The 19888-nt window shown below is 40.3% G+C and overlaps 1 protein-coding gene across 1 annotated transcript; it reads right to left on the bottom strand.

The window, feature by feature from the left end:
* Window positions 1-9354: 9354 nt before the first annotated feature.
* Window positions 9355-18295, bottom strand: LOC144065612 (uncharacterized). Its single transcript, XM_077588601.1, has 2 exons — window positions 17860-18295; window positions 9355-11589 (listed from the first exon to the last, which is right to left on the bottom strand). Exon 2 carries the CDS (start codon window positions 11011-11013, stop codon window positions 9805-9807), a length of 1209 nt encoding a protein of 402 aa, XP_077444727.1. The 5' UTR covers window positions 11014-11589; window positions 17860-18295; the 3' UTR covers window positions 9355-9804.
* Between the last annotated feature and the right edge of the window lie 1593 nt (window positions 18296-19888).

Genomic DNA, 19888 nt, shown 5'->3' with positions numbered 1-19888 from the left:
GTTCGGTTTCGGTAACAACCTTTTGAGAGAATAAAGGTGAATGAATGTAAGTTGTCTGTCTCGGCGCATTTGTGGACGACAGCTTTTCCTGTGTTTCACCTGTGCTTAGAATATTCTGTAATAAAAGCTTCGAAGTCACTGTTCATCGCCTCCAGCCTGTATTTGGACACCCAACATCTTCCACATCCGAAATTAATTGAACCTGAGAAGGAAGACAGAGTGCTCTTCCTTCAACAGTCGTTCACCATCACTGCAAAGATGGTGCTACAGTAGTCTAATATGTGCTAGTTGCCAAACATGAAGTAGTAGGTGGGTGGTATTTTGCCCAGCAGAATTAAAAAGAACCAGTTTGTGGATCATTGAAAAAAAAACTCTTCTCTGATAATTCTGGATTGTTTTTTCATCGTGAGTATATTGTTAAACTACATTAATGGAGGTACATTTGTGATTCTATTTGTGTCATTATTGTCTTATTCAATAAAAAAAATCCTCAATCAAAATATTGCTGTGCATTCAAACAATTCATAACCTCACTATAATAAAAAAAACTTCAATCAAAGAAAAAAAATAATTTGAATGCCAAATCATAGCTGAGATTAAAACAAATGCACTCAAGCACTATTTTTCGCTGTTTAAAACTGATTTTTGATTGAGGTAAAGTTTTGTGTTTGGGCCATGTTTTGGGTGGGGCATTCGTGTCTTTATAATTTATCAAAAGTTTGCTTCAAAGAGAAATAACACATTTTTAAGTTAGACAGCACAGTATCCATGCATCCACTATTGGCCATGATGAAAGTTTCTTTCAATACAAAAAGCATCCTATTGTGTCTTTATAACCTTATTCAGTGAGTTCAATATAAGTATTTGAACACCCAGCTATATTGCAAGTTCTCCCACTTAGAAATCATGGTGTTCTGACATTTTCATCGTAGGTGCAGGTCCACCTTAAAAAGAAAAATCCAGAAATCACACTTGAAAATTGTTTGAAATGTATCATTTTGATCTAGCGTGATCATCTGAATTGGTAGTTTATACATTTTCACGAAAGCTATGTCAAACAGCAACCATCTGACATTCTGGTCAGCGAACTATAATGTCAGTGATGACTGTGGAATGGAAGAACTCCTTCAAATACAACCCACTTCTTTGTCAGAGCGGGAGCAGCACATGCTTAAACAAGCAAAAACCACAGCACCAGATTTGAATTTTTTCAGATATTTTCATCAAGATACATTTCCGGTAGGTGATTATGTTCAGAAAAAATATATAAAGAGAACTTTTAACCCAGAGTCTGGAACCGTATTATCAATGAAAAAATCCACTACGAGCGCAGAAATCCAACAATAGAACACCACTCGGGTTTTTCGATCAGGGGGGCCGTTCTTCCCAATCACTCCCTCGAGGTCTCACATCAGCATTGAAGTCCCCCAGCAGAACAAGGGAGTCCCCATAAGGAGCACTCTCCAGCACCCCCTCCAAGGATTCCTAAAGGGGTAGGTACTCTGAACTGCTTTTTGGTGCATGCACACAAACAACAATCAGGTGCCGTCCCCCCACCCGAAGATGGAGGGATGCTGGAAGTGTCCAACCCCCCTTGAGAGGGGTGGTACCGGAACCCAAGCTGTGTAGTGCTGAGCCAAACTATGTCGAGCCGGAATTTCTCAACCTCACGCTCAGGGTCTTTCCCAACCAGGGAGGTGACATTCCACGCCCCAAGAGAGAGTTTCTGCAGCCGGGGATCGCCTTCTTTGGCCCCTCTCACAGGTGGTGAGAGCATGTGAGGGGGAACCCACGTCGCCTCTCCGGGCTGTGCCCGGCCGGCCGGGCCCCATGGGTCTAGGCCCGGCTACCAGGCGCTCGCCATCGCTCCCCTCCTCCGGGCCTAGCTCCAGAGTGGGGCCCCGGTGACCCGCGTCCAGGTGAGGGAAGATGTCGTCCAATAATGTTGCTCATCATAAGAGGTCTTCTGAGCCATTCTTTGTCTGATCCCTCGCATCAGACCAGTTTGCCATGGATAACCCTACCCCGGGGTTCAAGGCTCCGGACAACATAGCTCCAAGGGTCACTGTGACTGACAAACCCCACCACCATGATAAGGTAATGATTCGTCAGTGGGGTATTATTAGCTTAAGTGCATGTTTAAATTCAACATGGTATCTTATTTTGTAAATCCCGGGGCCGAATGTCTCGTACCACTTTTTTTATTGTAATTGAATTTTTTTAATGCGTAATGGATGACTCTGTGCATAGCAGGACTAACCAAGGCTATGCCAGTCCCCGGCCGAGACCAAGGTTCTTGCGCTGGTGGTCCTCAGGAGCTCTGTCAGCAGGTGGGAATACCCACGTGCTCTCAGTATATCTGCTTCAATGTGATTGATTAGTTTTGTGAGTTACCTTGTAAAGTGTGAAGTGATATGTCAGAAGAAGCAGAGTGGCGCAGCGGAAGCGTGCTGGGCCCATAACCCAGAGGTCAATGGATCGAAACCATTCTCTGCTACTAACATCGGTTCTTTTTTTGAAGAAGCAAACTACCCTACTTCCAAGTGTTACCATTGCTGTGAAAAATTGTTCTTGACAACTATTAATTCTGTAAAACTTATCTTTTCTCATATTCTTCTGAGGGATTCCTACTTATCAAAAATGAGATCGGAAATCGGGCCTGATCGCATCATTTTCACAAGATCGGAATTTGATAAAAAACGAATTGTTTTTTTTAATGCCTTGACATTCTGATGAAGGCGGAAGTGATACCGCAAAACATGTCAGGTAAGGCCTAAAATTCATTGTGAAAAAGGAACAGAAAATAGTCAAATAGGAAAAATCATTTTTATTTCATTACATTTAGTCCATTTTTCTTTTTGTCATCTATTTCAAATATTAACAACAACAAGTGTTTAATTGCATTCTAGTTTCCTACATTTTGAGAGCATGTTCTCAACAAAGAAAATACAGTACCAGTTAAAAAAAAAAGTGAAAACAATCGAAAATTACATCTAAATATGAGAAAATAAATTCCTGTCCTTAGGAATAAAACATTGGCAACAAACTGAGCAAAAAGTTGCTCTCTTACTGAATGTTTGAAAAGGTCTTTGCGCATGTGTGGGTTTGTTGTGTGATGCTTTAAGTTTTCCTTCCAAATGAATGTTTGACTACAGAGTGGCCAAGAAGAGGGGTTTCAAATTCTATACGAGAGGAAACTTAGAAGCGTACTTGTCATTAAGGTGACTTGATGACTGGGCTGTCTCGCACTGTCTTTGCCAAATATCTGGATAAAACATGATTGTGCTGAATGGAGGTAGGTGTGTACGCGAGCACGGATCCTCCTGTCTAGAATTTGGGGGACGCAGTCCACGCGAGACTTCCAAATATGTCGATAACTGCTGTTTGCTCGATTTTTGAATGTATTTTCTTTCTGAGGAAAAAATAAATAAAAACGAAAAACAAACAAGAAAAAAATAATTCAAAAACATAACGCCAAAAATACATTTTGAAAAACAAAGAAAAACACCCTCAGACAATAAATTAATTTGAAAAATGAAGAAAAAAATACTTCAAAAAAACAACACCACACCAAAGATGAATTAATTTGAAAAACGGCCAGGACTTTATTTTATTTTCAAGGTGAGTGCGATCAGCTTCCGTAAACCTGAACCCCATTAGAAATAAATTAATTCAACATCACCTTTTATTTTGTCTCATGAAGGTCCCCTAACATAATGAAACAAAACATGAACAGCTCAATGAAACGAACATGGATGTAATCTTAAACTTCCTTTAGTACACAACAGACAAACTGTTAGGGTTGCTTGGTTTTGTTTTGCTTTTTCCCACCTGGTTTCCTGTCTGAGTGATTGCCCATTGTGTTCAGCTGTCGTGTCTCCGCCCCTGGTGTATCCTTCGTCCCTCTTGTGTTTCCCAGGTGTTCCGAATTGTCTCGTCAACCAAAGCCAGTCTATTTAAACCCCACTGACTGCTTTGTCATTGTTGGATCGTCTGCTGATTACCATGCCATGTTTCCACATTTTCCTCGATCCAACGTGGCGTGCCTCGCTCCTAGCTTTCCCGTGTCTCCCCTAGTCAGGTTTTGTTTTGTTATTTGACGCCAAGTCTTTTGTTAGTCTATTGCCTCCGGTTTAAGTTATTAAAGATTCGTTTGAGTACTACTTCCTTCTCCTTGCTTGCTTCACTGCAATTGGGTCCAAAAGATGTAACACAAACGGAGCATATAACAATACCTATATACAGTAAATTCTCGTTATTCTGTGAGAACAGTGTCTCGCAGCCATTGTAAGCATCTGTTGGCTTATTTAAAAATCCGCTGCAATGCTCTGAAGAAGGGTAAGAGCAGCTCAAAAAAGCCCTGGATATAACTCTTGGCATTCCCAAGAATGCCAATGATGCCATGCATCTCTCCATGCTGGAAGGTAACTGAACATGATGACAAGATGGCAAAACATGTGCTCACGAACCAAGTCCAGTTTGGTTACATGTCACCTTCATCTCTCCCCCTTCAGGTTTTGATGAATGCATTGAGTCACAAGGAGAGCTGCTCCTGCAGGATTCCTTCAAGGTCTGGGATTCAAGAATAGCCTTGAGCATGGGAAAAAATAGACAAATCTTCCTCTTGAAGTCCTTGGTGGTGTGCAAGGTGGTGAAGGATGCCTAGAGAACGAGTACATTTATAAGAAAAAAAACTCAATGTGTCATCCTTAACCCACTTTGTACCGATGCAATGTTCTCCATCAAAATGTTCATCATGCCATTTCTTCTATAGATGGCAGACATCAAGCTGACTGAGCACCTTAAAAGAGACCCCGCACGTTTGCTTTTTTAGTGGCCCACCGTTCCTGGAGGTCGAGCAACATTGTTCTGAAGGTTAGTTTCATTGTCAAGAATAAAAGTTCAGCAAGAATTATGGTCAACATTTTCATCAAAAAAGCACTGATTAAAAAGTGCTTGTTTTTCAAATTGTCTTAACATTTTAAACGTCCTCCTTGTCAATAGGCTTCCACGATTGAGACCAAGTTGGAATGAATTGGCCATATGCCAAAGCTAATCCAGGAGCACACCACTGACCTGAGGGGGGCAGTCAAGGAGACAAACACCAAGATGGCCAAGCTCCACAAGACGCCAAGGTAGGAAGCAGGGAAACTTCATACAATTCAAGAGGCATCTTGGTTCAGTAAAAGTGACAAAAAGTATTGCTTTTTTAAATGAGTAATAATCCAAAAATGTGATTGGCATCCTCAGCCACTGTTGTTTTCACTTGACTAAGTACCTTTGTAAAAATGTATTTTTCAATGTCATTGTAGTATTTACTGAAATGAACAGTTGAATTATAAAAATTGCTTTCGATATGCATGGGATTGGAAGTCATGTGAAAAGTGCAAAAGCAACGTTACACAAGCCCATGTCTGTAGGAGTAACGGAACAAATTGTGTCCGGCAGGTCAGCGAGAACCGTTGAGGCCATGTCACTGTCCATTGTTTCACAACCATGGTGTCTTCCAACAGTCGATGCTCCAAAATGAAGCATGGTTTGACTTTTTCAAATTGGACACAATAAACATCAAGAATAAAACAAAGATTGAGTTATGGTGGGTTTCCAATCCTTAGCCAACATGTATTCTCGTACAAAGGGCCCAAGGTCTTTAGCTGAGTGAGGAGATATCATCATGGAAACATGTGGATGAGATGGTGACATGGGGAGATCCGGCGGGTTATCCTTCATGTACCATTTTAATTGTTCATCAGACAAATGTGTATTGAAAGCCACTCCGGGTTACCAATAAACAAATCGCCACAATGTATTTGCCAAGTGAGTCCTTCAATTGTTTGTAACGAATCAGTATAGACCTCATTACCTTGCCTATCATAGTAGAGCGTGCAATGCAAGCAGTCAGAAACCAAATCATATGTACGTAGATGCCGTACCCAGGGCAGTCACAAAGGCCAGTAGTGTTCGGCTTGTTTCCAGCCGTCGGAGTCGGTGTCAATGCGAGCCCAGTAGATGTCAGCTGATAGATCTGTAATACAACTTCAGGAATAGGCACAGAAAAAGTGAGATCAATTTAAAGGAAATAGGTTTATTACCAGACTGCAAGATGGAGAGAGAGCTCTAACAGTGGTGAAGCGCTCAGCGTGGTGTCCTTTGCAACTCTCTCTCCGAATGAAAAGTGGGTCAGTCTTTATATAGGAAAACAGGGAAATATTTCTAAGACAGTGATGTAGGACAAAGTTTATGTAACCAAAATTTTAGGCTGATATGGTTAGACATTTGCAGGGCTAAGTTGTATGCAAACACGATATTTTTATAGCTCACACAAACTGCCGCAGCCTAGCTTACATCGCGCGATTCGAACAAACAATTATTAAGCTAGTTGGCCACATCGCACAATACAAGCAAACAATTGCAAAGCCAGCTTATTAGCCTATCTTACATTCCACGATCTTGACAAACAATTGCAAAGCCAGCTAGTTAGCCTATCTTACATTCCACGATCCTAACAAACAATTGTAAAGCCAGTTTGGCCAGTCTATCTTACATTTTACGATCTTAACAAACAATTGTAAAGCGAGTTTGGCCACATGGCGCGACATGAACAAACAATTATTAAGCCAACTAGCCAGTCTATCCCACACAGCAAAGATTGGGGCAGTTGCTTGGTGGCGCCTTGCAGGAGAGTCTTGGAGTTGTTGTCCATCTGGACAGGACACATCTTTATAAGGTCCTGGCCCATCAAGTTGACAGGGCACTTTGGAGCATAGATGAAGGAATGAGTGATAGTCAGTGAGTAGCACTTAGTGGCTACTGGGGAAGTTAAAGGCAGGATGATCTCTTCACCCTTGGATCCTAGTAGTGGTATGATAAGTTCACCAATAGGCATTCTCAAATGCCCGCACAAATAAAGAGATGGGGCAATCCTCTGTGAAATTCTTGCAAGAGAGAATCGAATCGACTCGTCTCTGTTCAGGTTCATTCTCACGTTACACGCATCTTTTCCCTGTTTTAGCTTCAAGGACCATAGTTACAATGGACGTCTCAGCTCTCAAGGGAGGGTTGGGAAAATAGGAGTGAGAAGTCAATAGTAAAGGACCCTAGTTACAATACAAGTTTTAGCTCTCAAAACAAATGAAGGTCATGTAGAGACGAAGGTTCTTCTCCACATCCCAGCAGTCCAAAAGGATTCGACGTTCCTATTGTTTGGTCTAACTAAGGAGCAAAGCATTTACTTCATTGCAAGCAGATGTAGACTATAATAACTTTTCTTGTGTTAATGAGCTAAGTAAAGCAAAGCGTACTTCATTGCGAGCAAATATATAATAATGTAAGACTAATAACCCTAACAGTATATTTTTCAATAGAATTGAATCACAATCTCCCCCTGTTCGCAAGGATTAATATATTAAGCCTGTACCCTTTACAGCAATTAAGCCACATAAAATGCATGCTAATCAAAAACTCCAAATTCATTGAATAATGTGTATCGCGCAGTTGTTTGAAATGAGCAATACCCCAATCTAGTAGTTTTTTGCAAACATTTAACATTACATTCCCTTTGTAGTTTGTCTATCATCTCCTATAAAACTTTCTTACTCGATGTTTTTCCAATAGTTGCACATAAAATAAAAATCTAGTTACATATCTCCCAATTATCCCCTTCAACATCAAAAAGATAAACTCAATTTACCGTTAATTTCAGAAGTTAGCGTATTTTCACACCTGTAGAAAGAAAACAATCTTTTATATATTAATTTGTCAAATTGTTCAAATTAATGTGTTCATTAAATCTGAGCAAATAACGCTTCTCTTTTTTGTCACCTTTGAATTTGGAAGGCTGATTTTGTCAACAAAAAGACCCAAAAAGTATTTTCCCCAAAAAGAGTTTTATTGGAACTACCAAAAAAATGACACGTTAAATCGGTTTAACATTGTGATTCATCTTATAATATGACAAAAGTATAAGGACATTGTACTACTTATTTATTTATTTTGAGCAAATTCATTATCTTTCACACCATATTTCTAATCATGTTTCTTAGATCCTAGATTCAATATATCAATCATTTTCATTCAAATGTATCATGTTTGAATAACACTCAATATTCTTATTGGATTTGCTAGCAAATTCAATAGACAAAAACTGCAATTTTTCAAAATTCTTAGGCATGTCTTTAACTGTGACGACATTTTCCATATTATTTAGATAGTAAATTAAATAAAATCTTCAACGACACTTAATTTTCTTATACAGTAATACCTTGACATACAAGTGTTCCAACATACGAGACAAATTTGAGATGAGAGCATACCAGATGGTTCCAATTGTGAGTCGGTAGTAAATTAAAACAAATTTTGGTGTTTTTTTTTTAGGATGGAAACGGATTAATTTGTATTTTGTTCATTTCTATGGGAAGAATTGACTTGAGATACGAGTAAATTGATATACTAGCTCGACCCCGCACTAAGCTCGTATCTTAAGGTATTACTGTATTTGAATCGTGTGGATCGATATTACACATTAAAAAGTGTAAACAAGATTTTCAGAATGCAAAATACAATTATACTTCACTAACAATGATCTTTCATACAGAAATTGAAAAAGCAAGCAAAGCTGTGATTGGCCACAGCTTATCACAACACATTTGCGTCTTTTAAGTCTATCCTTACAACTAAATCTCTGGCAAGAAGCTGAGCAGAAAAAGGGTTTCTGACCGACGTGGGTACCGTATTTTCACGACTATTCGGCGCATCGTATTTTTAGCCGCAGTGTCAGTAACGGGTGCTATTTCTGTATTTTAAACACACAAAGCATGCACCGTTTTTTAGACGCATATATATTATATATGGATGAACATCGAAACGCAATAGCGCCGGCTACCGGAAGTAGCCTATTTCCGGGTTCCGGTGTGCAGTGACTGCTGGGAAATATAGTTCTTGCACGCTACACCCACACGCTAAAAACACGTTTTTAAAAAGGTAACGGAAGCAAAACTGAGTTTGGTTGTACTTTATTTAGACATTTTACAACTTACTTATGTCATCATCACCCATAAATCCATCAAAGTCCTCATTTTCTGTGTCCGAATTCAACAATTGCCCAAATGAGTCTTCCAAAACGCCGGGTCGAGCGGTTGTAGTTCTTAAGCCTCCGGGAATGACGGCAAGCTTTGAGTTATTATATAATATTATATATATATATATATATATATATATATATATATATATATATATATATATATATATATATATATATATATATATATATATATATAATATTATATATATATATATATATATATAAATATAAATATAAATATATATATATATATAAATATATTTATATAGTTTGCAGTCTACCTTTGAATGCTCCGTTGAAGCCAACATCTAGCGGTAGGATTTCTTTTGTAAATACAGCCGAAATGACGGCGAGCACCAAATTAGTGTGCTCGCCGTCATACTGAGTGTATTGAAGAACTCTATATCCCAGCAGTCACTGCGCAGTACTTTTTCTACGGGAAATAGTAGAGTCTGGGGCTGCTTGGCGTAGTTGTATATATATAATTCACAGTCTAGCTTTGAATGCTCTGTTGACGCCAACATTTAGCGGCAGGATTTCTTTTGTAAATACAGCCGAAATGACGGTGAGCACCAAATTAGTGTGCTCGCCGTCATACTAAGTGTATTGAAGAACTGGGTGTATTAAGAACTCTATATCCCAGCAGTCACTACGCAGAACTTTATCTACGGGAAATAGTAGAGTCTGGGGCTGCTTGGCGTAGTTGTCCTATCGACTGATTTATTTTATTTTGTCGTGATAACAATTTTAGTATTTGTCCATATATTTATAGTATATAGTTTTTCAATTGTGTAGCTTTTTAATTGAGCAGGAAAACATTGTTCTTCAGTGTGGGTTAATAAGTGTTCTTTTAAGCTTCTCCTATGGGAAAATGTTCGCCCACAAACTGAGCAGGAAAATGTTTTTTTGCCAGTGTGGGTTATTAAGTGTCTTTTTAAATGTTGCTTTAGAGAATAGGCTTGACCACAAACTGAGCAGGAAAATGGTTTTTCGCCAGTGTGGGTTCTTGTGTGGTCTTCTAAGTGGTGCTTTTGAGAAAAGGCTTTACCGCAAACTGAGCAGGAAAATGGTTTTTTGCCAGTGTGGGTTCTTGTGTGGTCTTCTAAGTGGTGCTTTTGATAAAAGGCTTTACCGCAAATTGAACACGAAAATGGTTTTTCCACAGTGTGGGTTATTGTGTGTTTTTTTAAAGTTCTCTTCTCTGTAAATGTTTTACCACAAACTGAACATGAAAATGGTTTTTCACCAGTGTGGGTTCTTATGTGGATTTTTAAGGATTCATTGCGAGAAAAGGCTTTACCGCAAACTGAACACGAAAATGGTTTTTCACCAGTGTGGGTTCTTGCATGACTAATTAAGTCTCCCTTCCGTGTGAATCTTTGACCACAAACTGAACACGAAAATGGCTTTTCACCCGTGTGGGTTCTTGTGTGTATTGTTACACTTCCCTTCCGTTTAAATGTTTTACCACAAACTGAACACGAAAATGGTTTTTCACCAGTGTGGGTTCTTGCATGACTAATTAAGTGTTCCTTCCGTGTGAATCTTTGACCACAAACTGAACACGAAAATGGTTTTTGACCAGTGTGGGTTCTTATGTGGATTTTTAAGGATTCATTTTGAGAAAAGGCTTTACCGCAAACCGAACACGAAAATGGTTTTTCACCAGTGTGGGTTCTTATGTGGATTTTTAAGGATTCATTTTTAGAAAAGGCTTTACCGCAAACCAAACACGTAAATTGTTTTTCACAAGTGTGGGTTCTTGTGTGTATTTTTACATTTCCCTTGTGTGTAAATGTTTTACCACAAACTGAACACGAAAATGGTTTTTCGCCTGTGTGTGTTCTTGCATGACTAATTAAGTGTCCCTTCTGTGTAAATGTTTTACCACAAACTGTACATGAAAAGCGTTTCTCCCCAGTGTGGCTCCTCATGTGTTTTCAAAGAAGACTTTTTCCCAAAAGTTTTCCCACACTGAAAGCATTTGCAAAGTTTGTCACCACTGGGATTTTTCTTAACATCTTCAACATCATCATCGTCAAAAAGCAAGTCGTTGCCATCTGATAAAGGAGCAATTAAATTTTCTGCTCGCCATCCTTCTGTTGAGCTGCCGCTCAGAAGCTCCGCCCCTATGTTGGCCACGCCCAGATCATCTTCACTCTTGAAAGGCTCACCAGTTGACCATTTGACACATTCCTCGTTTTTGATTGGAGGTTGCTCTTCTCTTTTGCACTGTTGAGGGAACTCTGGCTCCTCCTCTTTAATTAGGGGCCATGTTCCTGTGTTTGCAGGTTCCGCCCCTCCACTGGCCACGCCCAGAACATCTTCCCTCTTCACGAACTCACCAAGTGACCAGGAGAAATGATCTTCCTCCCTTTTGATAGGACATTGCTCGCCTCCCATTTGTTGTTGAGGGAACTCTGGCTCCTCCTCTTTGATTTGGGGGAGCTCAACTTCCCCTTCAAGGTCAACAGACTCATGCCCATCAGCACCAAGATCATATCTGAAACCTGCAAAGACACAAAGATAAATGATTAACCATTTTCCAAATATAAATGACTGAATTTCTTGTTCACAGAAATGAAACCAAACGGAAAAGGGCGCCATACATTCATTTCGTCACAATGCAGTACTTACTACTGTAGTTTTCTAGTCAACAGCAACATGAGTTGAAAACTGTTTATAGGTGCATTTTTCAAAGTATGGCACTATTGGTCAGAAAAGTTTCTTCACTTAAAATTAGTCAAATCTTTTTTGGAGCCTTTTCATTGTAAACATTCTCTTTTATGTTTTAGATTTTAATTTAGTTAAAATGCTTTCGCCAAAGGGGAGGCATTAAAAAACATTATCTTTTATTCAGTAGCAGGTCTATTATTATTTGGGGGATTAATGAGATGCCGGATTCCGGCTAATGCCGGAGCGATCGCTAATACGAGCAGTATAGTATATTACTTCTCGTTGGCTGCTCATAGGAACATCAGGGGCACTGGCTCTCTCCCTCGCAACTCCTCGTGTAATATCTCTGGTCGCAACTATACCTCTTTGTAACGTGTCCGCGAGCACTGAGCGGAGCGTTGCATTTTTTCAGTGTCCCCCCCCCTTAGCCTGTTAGCTCCCGTTAACGGAGCAATCGCTAATTCAAGACTACTTCTCATTGGCAAGTGGTCGTGCGTTATCCTATTGTTAGGACATTTGTGTGCATTATTTTCGGAATATTTTGAAGGGAATACTACAGCAAACAGCCCATCGATAGCGAACGTGAGGGTGGAGGCGTGGCAAACAGCTAACCCAGCCAGAAGTTATAAAAATGTAAAACCAAATTAGAATTCAGTTTTGTGTGAAGTTACATTAAACGTATGTTTGAGTGTGACTGTATATATTAATCCGAGTTAATTTAAATTTGTTTGTTCGGTTACGAGTGCGTTGCCGTGGAAAGAACCCCCCAACCCTCTATGTCCCTCGCTGTACCCGCCGCAAAATCCATCTAATTTTAGTTCTATTAAACACATGTTATTACTATTAAACCACTAGTTATGTGTTACTTTGTTAATAGATGGCGAATTTGAAGAAATAAAAAAAAATTCCAATCCAATATCCTGTTTTTGATGTTTTTTCAGAGGGCTGGAACGAATTCATTTGCTTTTAGTTCATTTCAACGGGAAACGTTCGCTCGAGTTACGATAAGATAGACACACGAGCTCAGTCCCGGAACGAATTAAGCTCATATGTAGAGGTACCACTGTATCGTCTGATTGGACACTCTGAATTGTCCCTAGGTATAAGTGTGAGAGTGAATGGGTTTTTTTCTCCTCGTGCTCTGCGATTGGCTGGCCACCGAGTCAGGCTGTTCCTCTCCTCTGGCCCAAAGGCAGCTGGGATAGGCTCCAGCACCCCCTATACACGATGTAGCATATCAGAAAATGAATCAATGAATGTTGGAATTAAAAACAGTGGGAGAAGCCCAATGTAGCTTCGGCAGCAAACCTCGACTGGGTAGATGGTGCATTTCCAGACAAATTTATGGCACACAGATTCAAGTATTCGGCCTTCTTGCTCTCGAAGGTGGCCTCTGTTGGTACTGGTAGTTCTATGAGGTGAAGCGCTCTTGCCTCTGAGGACCCTACGTCAATGTCTGTGCGGAGTGATGTAGTGATGATCTCTGATGATAGTTCATATTCTATTTATTTATAAGCTGCATTTGAATTTTAGCATTAAATATGAAGTACTTCCGCAGACCGCACCACAGACCGGCAGTGGGCCAGATTTGGCCATCGGGCCGCAACTTTGACACCATTGTTTGAACGCTGCTCTCGTTGTTGTTTAGTGCATCTACATCTCCATTTTTAAAATTTTCAATTTAGAGCAAGCAAATGAGTGTTATGTCACTCAAAAATGGAGGGCGAGTAGCAGGAATGACTCTGGGGCGCTCGCACGTTGCGTAATTTGAAAAATACATTGTTTGTGATAAGGATACAATAAAAGGAAAGCTACTGTTTAATGCCGTTGTTAAGTATTAACGCGTTGAGACTCATTCTTCCCTCCTAGAGTGGTTACATTAAATCGAATTTATAACATCTTTCTTCGAATGGTGCTAGTGCAAATTCATGAAAATGTACGTACGCTACTATAGTGTCATGTCAATAGAATACAGACGCTCCCCTACTTACGAACGCAATTGGTTCCGAGCGATTGTTCATAAGTTGAATTTGTTTGTAAGTTGATTCAGTGCTATATTTTGTATTATAATTTATGTTTAAGGCTGATATAAGTATATTGAAGGTTTATATAAGTGCATTTGTATGTTTAAGGCTTGTATAAGTAACACGCATTGGTTAGTACTGAAAAAAAAACATTTAATACAATGGAGAGAATATGTACAGTACTGTAGAGAGAGAGAGATTTATGTATTAGAAACTGGCCAAAAGAAGCGACCTAATGACGATTGCACAGTTTTCTTTTTTTCATCATAAATGATGCGGTAGCACTGTATGGCATCATTCAATTGATTTGCAAACTTTGTGCAACGTTCAATATTTGGGTCCTGCTGCTCGATCTTTCTGTTTATAAATGGTACTGAATGTGCAACGCTCACCACTCTCACGCGCATCAAGCTTCGTTATTATTGCCACTCGTTTCAAATGAAATGGCTTGCCTCTTCCTTGCAACTCCCTCAATAGAAGCCTTTAGCTTTTTACCAACCATATTCAATATTGGATGCATGAGATATTTAATGATACAAATGAAAAAGGTTCTTTGCACACTGGAGATACATTCACGCACTTCCGCATTGCAACGAAGAAGAAGGTAGATGCTGGGTGAGCTGAGCTCTCACAGCGCCAGGCGTCGGTATTAGCGGCGGAAAGAAGTACTACTCCGAAAAAGGCGCGAAATACAAAATTGGACTTGCGAACATTTTTGGACTTAAACGCAATTTGCAGACATGTTCGTATGTACCGTTGTTCGTAAGTTGAATGTTTGTAAGTAGGGGAGTGTCTGTACCTTTAAGGGAATGCATGGAAATAAAAAGTGAACCCACTTTCTAGTCTATGAAGAACAACTTTCTCGTGCGTTATGTTGCAAACTGTCGATTGCTCCCGAGTTGAATGCTCCTGTTTGACCTCAAAAAGTTCCTCCTGGGGCTTTGGCCGTTGTCTTCTTGCCGACATTTCCACACGTGAATTCTGATGATGGCGGCGGCTTTGATAGCAGTTAGCTAGGCTAAGCTAAATTAGCCCGGAAACCCCCAACGAGTTCAACGTGTTTCTTAGATAGCTGCTACTATGCTAAAGCATAAACAAGCACTTCGACGACTTGTTTATTTGATAGCTGCTAGCTATGCCGAGCTAATATAGCCAGGAAACCTACAACAAGTTCTTCGTCGACTTGTTCCTTTGATAGCTGCTAGCTAAGCTAAAGCATAAACAAGCTATTTGACGACTTGTTCCTTTGATAGCTGCTAGCTAAATTAAGCTAAAGTATAAACAAGCTTTTCGACGACTTGTTTCTTTGATAGCTGCTAGCTGGGCTAAGCTAAAGCAGGTTTTGCTGATAAATAGTGATGGAACGAGCGACGCTGGTGCGTCAGCACTGTGCTGATAACTCAAGAGAGAAATCCCGTATTGTTGTGTGTATTGCTTTAAGAAAGAACCACGTGACTGATACAGAAAATGTATCGTTTGGCCAAAGTGTTTAGTATAAGGAAATAAACTTTATCCAAGTGTCGTGGGTCTGTTGGATGGACTTTTACGTAATTATTGATAATTCTAAAGAGTTTCCCCCAGTGTGGAATGATTTTGATCGTATCATGAACGATTTGTTCTGCGCATGCGCTTTAAGCGTCGCCTCCTTTTTTAGCCGCAAGTGATTTATGCTCAATTTAGTTTTCAATTTAATTCGAACCTGCGCAATAATTTTTGCTAAAACCATGTCAGACCATTTGATGAATATTTATTTCTTATGTCCCACTCTCTTGCATTTATAAAGCGAATGCCATCGAAAGAAGTGACGCTTGATTCGCGCATGCGCAAAATTCGTCACTTAACTCTAAAACAATGTTTATTTTTTTTCTTAGTAAGGGAAATGTCTTTTAATCATGTCATTTCAAAAGGAAACAAAATATGTTTTTATGTTCAAAGTTAAAGTGGAAAACAGAAAATATTTTTAGTTATTTTTACATTTTACAAAATACTTATTGAACTAAAACACAAAAAGAAAAAAATGGATGTAAAAATTCCAAATATTCGTTAAAAATGGGAAAATCAAGAAATATCATTTAGGTTGGTCCGGATTAAGGTAGGAAATGGTTTGTGCACCTGCGATTGAACAGGAAAAGGCAAGCATGCCAGCTAGACACGGGTGCCACTTGTAACGTCATGAGCAGTAGGACCAAAGAGAAGTTGTTGACGGTGTCAGTAAAATTCTATTCTAGTAACTTTATATTCATAAGAGTGCAGAAGGGAGCAAGATTAAATATAAGAATACAATTCATATTTCACATGACCCATCTTGCCAAACTCCTCCCAAAGCGCTCTGAGGTGTGTGAACCACTCAGCAGACTCTTGGATAAAGACACAGAATGGCACTGGCTGGCCAAACATGACGACGCAGTAAATAAGATAAAGCGGCTGGTCTCCAACACACCTGTTCTCAGACACTATGATGTCACAAAACCTGTCACCATCCAGAGTAATGCCAGCATGAGTGGGCTTGGATGCTGCTTGCTGCAAGGCGGATTCCACCAGTACTTACATGGCAGGGAAATGGTCACAGCAGAAACGGACCACAAACCGCTGATCACCATATTCAAGAAGCCCCTCCTGAGTGCGCCAAAACGTCTTCAAGGAATGTTAATGCAACTGCAGTGCTACAACTTGGATGTGGTGTAGAAGCCTGGGCCTGAAATGTATGTTAGTGACACGCTGAGCCACGCTGCGCTGCCACGCATAACAACAGACACTCCACTTGTGCACCACACTGTGTTTTCAGCCCAGGCAGAGTATGCGCAGCTGGACCAAGCCCAGCACCTGAATGTCACTACCTTCCGATTCCAGCGAAATTGACCAGCTGCCTGACCTATCCGCCAACACGCTGATCACTCGCGGCAGAGCCAAATTTGCGCGTCATGGGCAACTGGACAAGGTAATTACTGACAATGACCCCCACTTCGCCTGTGAACAATTCAGAAAGTTTGCTTCAAGCTGGGGGTTTACCCATGTCACGCCGTCGCCCCGCCATCCGAAGTCAAACGGCAAAGCCAAGGCGGCTGTAAAGATAGTCAAATCGCTCTGTATGCGGGCCAAAGCAGACGCATGGATGGCCATCCTCCACTGGCGCAACACGCCCACACCCTAGGGGTTAGGCAGTAGCCCCGCCCAGCGCTTAATGTCAAGGAGGCTCAAATTCATATTTTCCAATGTTATTCCTTGTGAGCCATACTATGAATTTAAAAGTCAAATACATACATGTAAACGAGTGCCTTTCCAAATTTTTTTGTAATTTCACCACTTCAAGTGGAAAAAAAATGAAGATTTTTTCAAAGATTCTTATGCTGTTCCTAATCAATGAGAGGATGCATTCCAGAAGTCTACTTCAAAAAAAGAAGATTAAAAGCAGTTCTAGATGTAATATCTCAGTTCTGTCACCAGCGATTTCCATATTTTAGTTCACAGGTTAGCAAAGAGCCAGATGCACCCATCAAAAGAGCCACACATGGCTCCCGAGCCATAGGTTCCCTACCCCTGGACTAGGGTGTAGGCTGCACGCTGCCCTTACTAAGCCCAGACCCACGCATACATAGACAATGACAGCACACACACACACGAAGAAGTTGCACAAGAGACTTTTGGTTTGTTGTCAGATTGTTGAAGAAAAAAAAAGAGAGGAAAAAATGTGTCATTTTGTTAGTACAAGGGTTAATGTCAGGAATAAGCATAATACAAGAATAGTTTATGTTCAGAACAATATGTCATGGTGGGCAGCAATGTTTAATGTGAATAAAAGGTTACTATAAAGTTACAGAACAGTAATCTAACGGAAGGAAGATGTTACAGATTATAGTAATGAATATTGAGCAGTTAGCGACATCTAGTGGTTCATCATTGTAGCACGTTCTGAGTTCTACCCATAATGCCATGCGCTGTCGTGCTTCGATTCATTCAATAAAGTCACGATCAGAAACAACAATGCCACCCCGTTAAATATTTCATTATGAAATATTAATTGTGTAACGTAAAGTATATATCGGTCTATCATGCATTTATGATCGTCAAAAGTGAACGTACCTTCGAGTTTGTGAAGAACAACTTTAGCTTGCATCATTTTGCAAACAATAGAATGTTGATGACATGAGAGATCCTCTTTCACGCCATAAAGTTCCTTCTGAAACTTTGCCGCAACCGGCGTCGTTCTCCCAGACATTTTTCACACTTTTTTTTCTGTTCTCTTGACGACGTGCTGATGCAGACGACGTGTTCCTTTGTTAGCTGCCAGCTAGGCTAGGCTAAAGTACGACTCCCAAAACGGATTGAAGACAAACGGACTGACGTTCGAGTCCACAAACTATTTAATGTTGAGCATGTTGTCGAGGTTTCGTTTCATTTAAGTTAAATTAAATTGAGGAGAAACAAGAGGCGCACAAAGAAAAAGTTAAAACCCTAGCCATGCAGAAATGAACGCCCGAATCCCTTCTTCTTCTTCCGCTTGAGGTTTTACGGTTGTTGGCAGCCAACGTACTGTAGCATTATCGCCCTCTACTGTCTCAATACCTCAAAATACCAAGTTCTTAATTCAGATTTTAGACAGAGGGGGCGATTATGTTAAATTTGGTCTCTTAATGCCACAGCGTGAAGACAGCAGCTCGAAGTCCAGTTCGTGTCTAGCTAGACGTGACACTAAATCGAAAAGCTACATTTTGAGAAAAAGTTAGGTAATTTTAAGGACATTTGGTTTAAATGTTACATTGTGTTTGATTTTATTGCAAGTAACAAATAACACATTTTAATATTTAAATATAAGGGTTTTTAAGGTTATTTCACAATTTAGAACTACACAATCCCTCATTCAGCCTCATTCAAGGTAGTGTGGACAAGTTCCAGTCTCTCAGGAGGCGTGGGTCCAAATCCCACCGCTGCCAATTAATTCATGGGCTGTTTATGGTCCTTTTGTTGGATTGCTTATGGCTCGTCACTAACCTGTAAAATAAAATGTGAAACCACTGGTGAGAGAGCCGAGTCCCGAACACACTAATAGTCACGTTTGCACACCACTGTGTCACTGACGGTATCTCTAGCTTCGCTTTAATCATAATGATTTTTTTTACAGGACTCCTTTTTGCATATCACCGGCATAACAATGTTGTTAAAGAATTCAGAGATTTTTTGTATTTTAAAAGTGTAGGAATATTAAATTAAATGCACACATTTTTGGCGTGAGTGGTTAGCGCGTCAGCCTCACAGCTCTGAGGTCCTGGGTTCAAAGCTAGGTCATGTCCATCTGTGTGGAGCTTGCATGTTCTCCCTGGGCCTTCGTGGGTTTCCTCTGAGTACTCCGGTTACCTCCCACATTCCCAAAACATGCACGGTAGGTTGATTGGACACTCTAAATTGCCCCTAGGTATGGGGGTGTGTGTGTGCATGATTGTCCGTCTCAATTGTTATGTAGAGGAGGAATTTCCATTATGTGTGTAGCAATTCCATGGAAGCTTGAATTTAAAATTGAAGCGAATGAAGATGCAAGATTTTTTTCCACAAATAAATGATTGCCTCTGCAAATAATGTCTAGATTCCCACAATTTAGTTACCTGTGGTGTGGCAGTGAGTGAAAAGGAGAATAGCAGCAGCCCGATTTACCAGCCCATTTCTTTGACTTGTCATAATGTCACATAGTGTGGGGGTGAAGGGGGGGGGGGGGGGGTGGAGCCAATCGCAGGGAAACCAGGACATTCATGGTATACTTAAAGAGTTTTAATTGAAGAGACCAAAAGCGAAGTGCAAACATTTCAGCCGAGATTCTCATTTTCTGAACGGCTTTATCCTCTCTCGGGTCGCGGTGGCCAGTCGATCGCAGGGCACAAGGAGACAGACAACCATCCACACTTACACCCAATGTTCGCTCTAATTTTTAGCTTGTTTGGGCAGAAAGACAACCTCCCTGAGCACACGGAGTACCGGTGTGAGCAACATCATCATTGCTCGCTATGGGCACACACCAGAATCACACCTGCCATAAGCAGGTGCATGTCTACTACACATACATGATTTAGTAATAATAAAATGTAATGATTAATATCTATGAATGGGCGGCCCGGCGGAT

This window comes from Stigmatopora argus, chromosome 20 (genome assembly GCF_051989625.1).
Source record: "Stigmatopora argus isolate UIUO_Sarg chromosome 20, RoL_Sarg_1.0, whole genome shotgun sequence".
Lineage (NCBI taxonomy): Eukaryota > Metazoa > Chordata > Actinopteri > Syngnathiformes > Syngnathidae > Stigmatopora > Stigmatopora argus.
The sequence above is the reverse complement of the archived record's forward strand: the minus strand, read 5'-3'. Positions and strand labels throughout refer to the sequence as shown.

Bases quoted from the DNA above. Each gene is read 5' to 3' on its own strand.
- LOC144065612 (XM_077588601.1), bottom strand. From the start codon at position 11,013: ATGAGGAGCCACACTGGGGAGAAACGCTTTTCATGTACAGTTTGTGGT.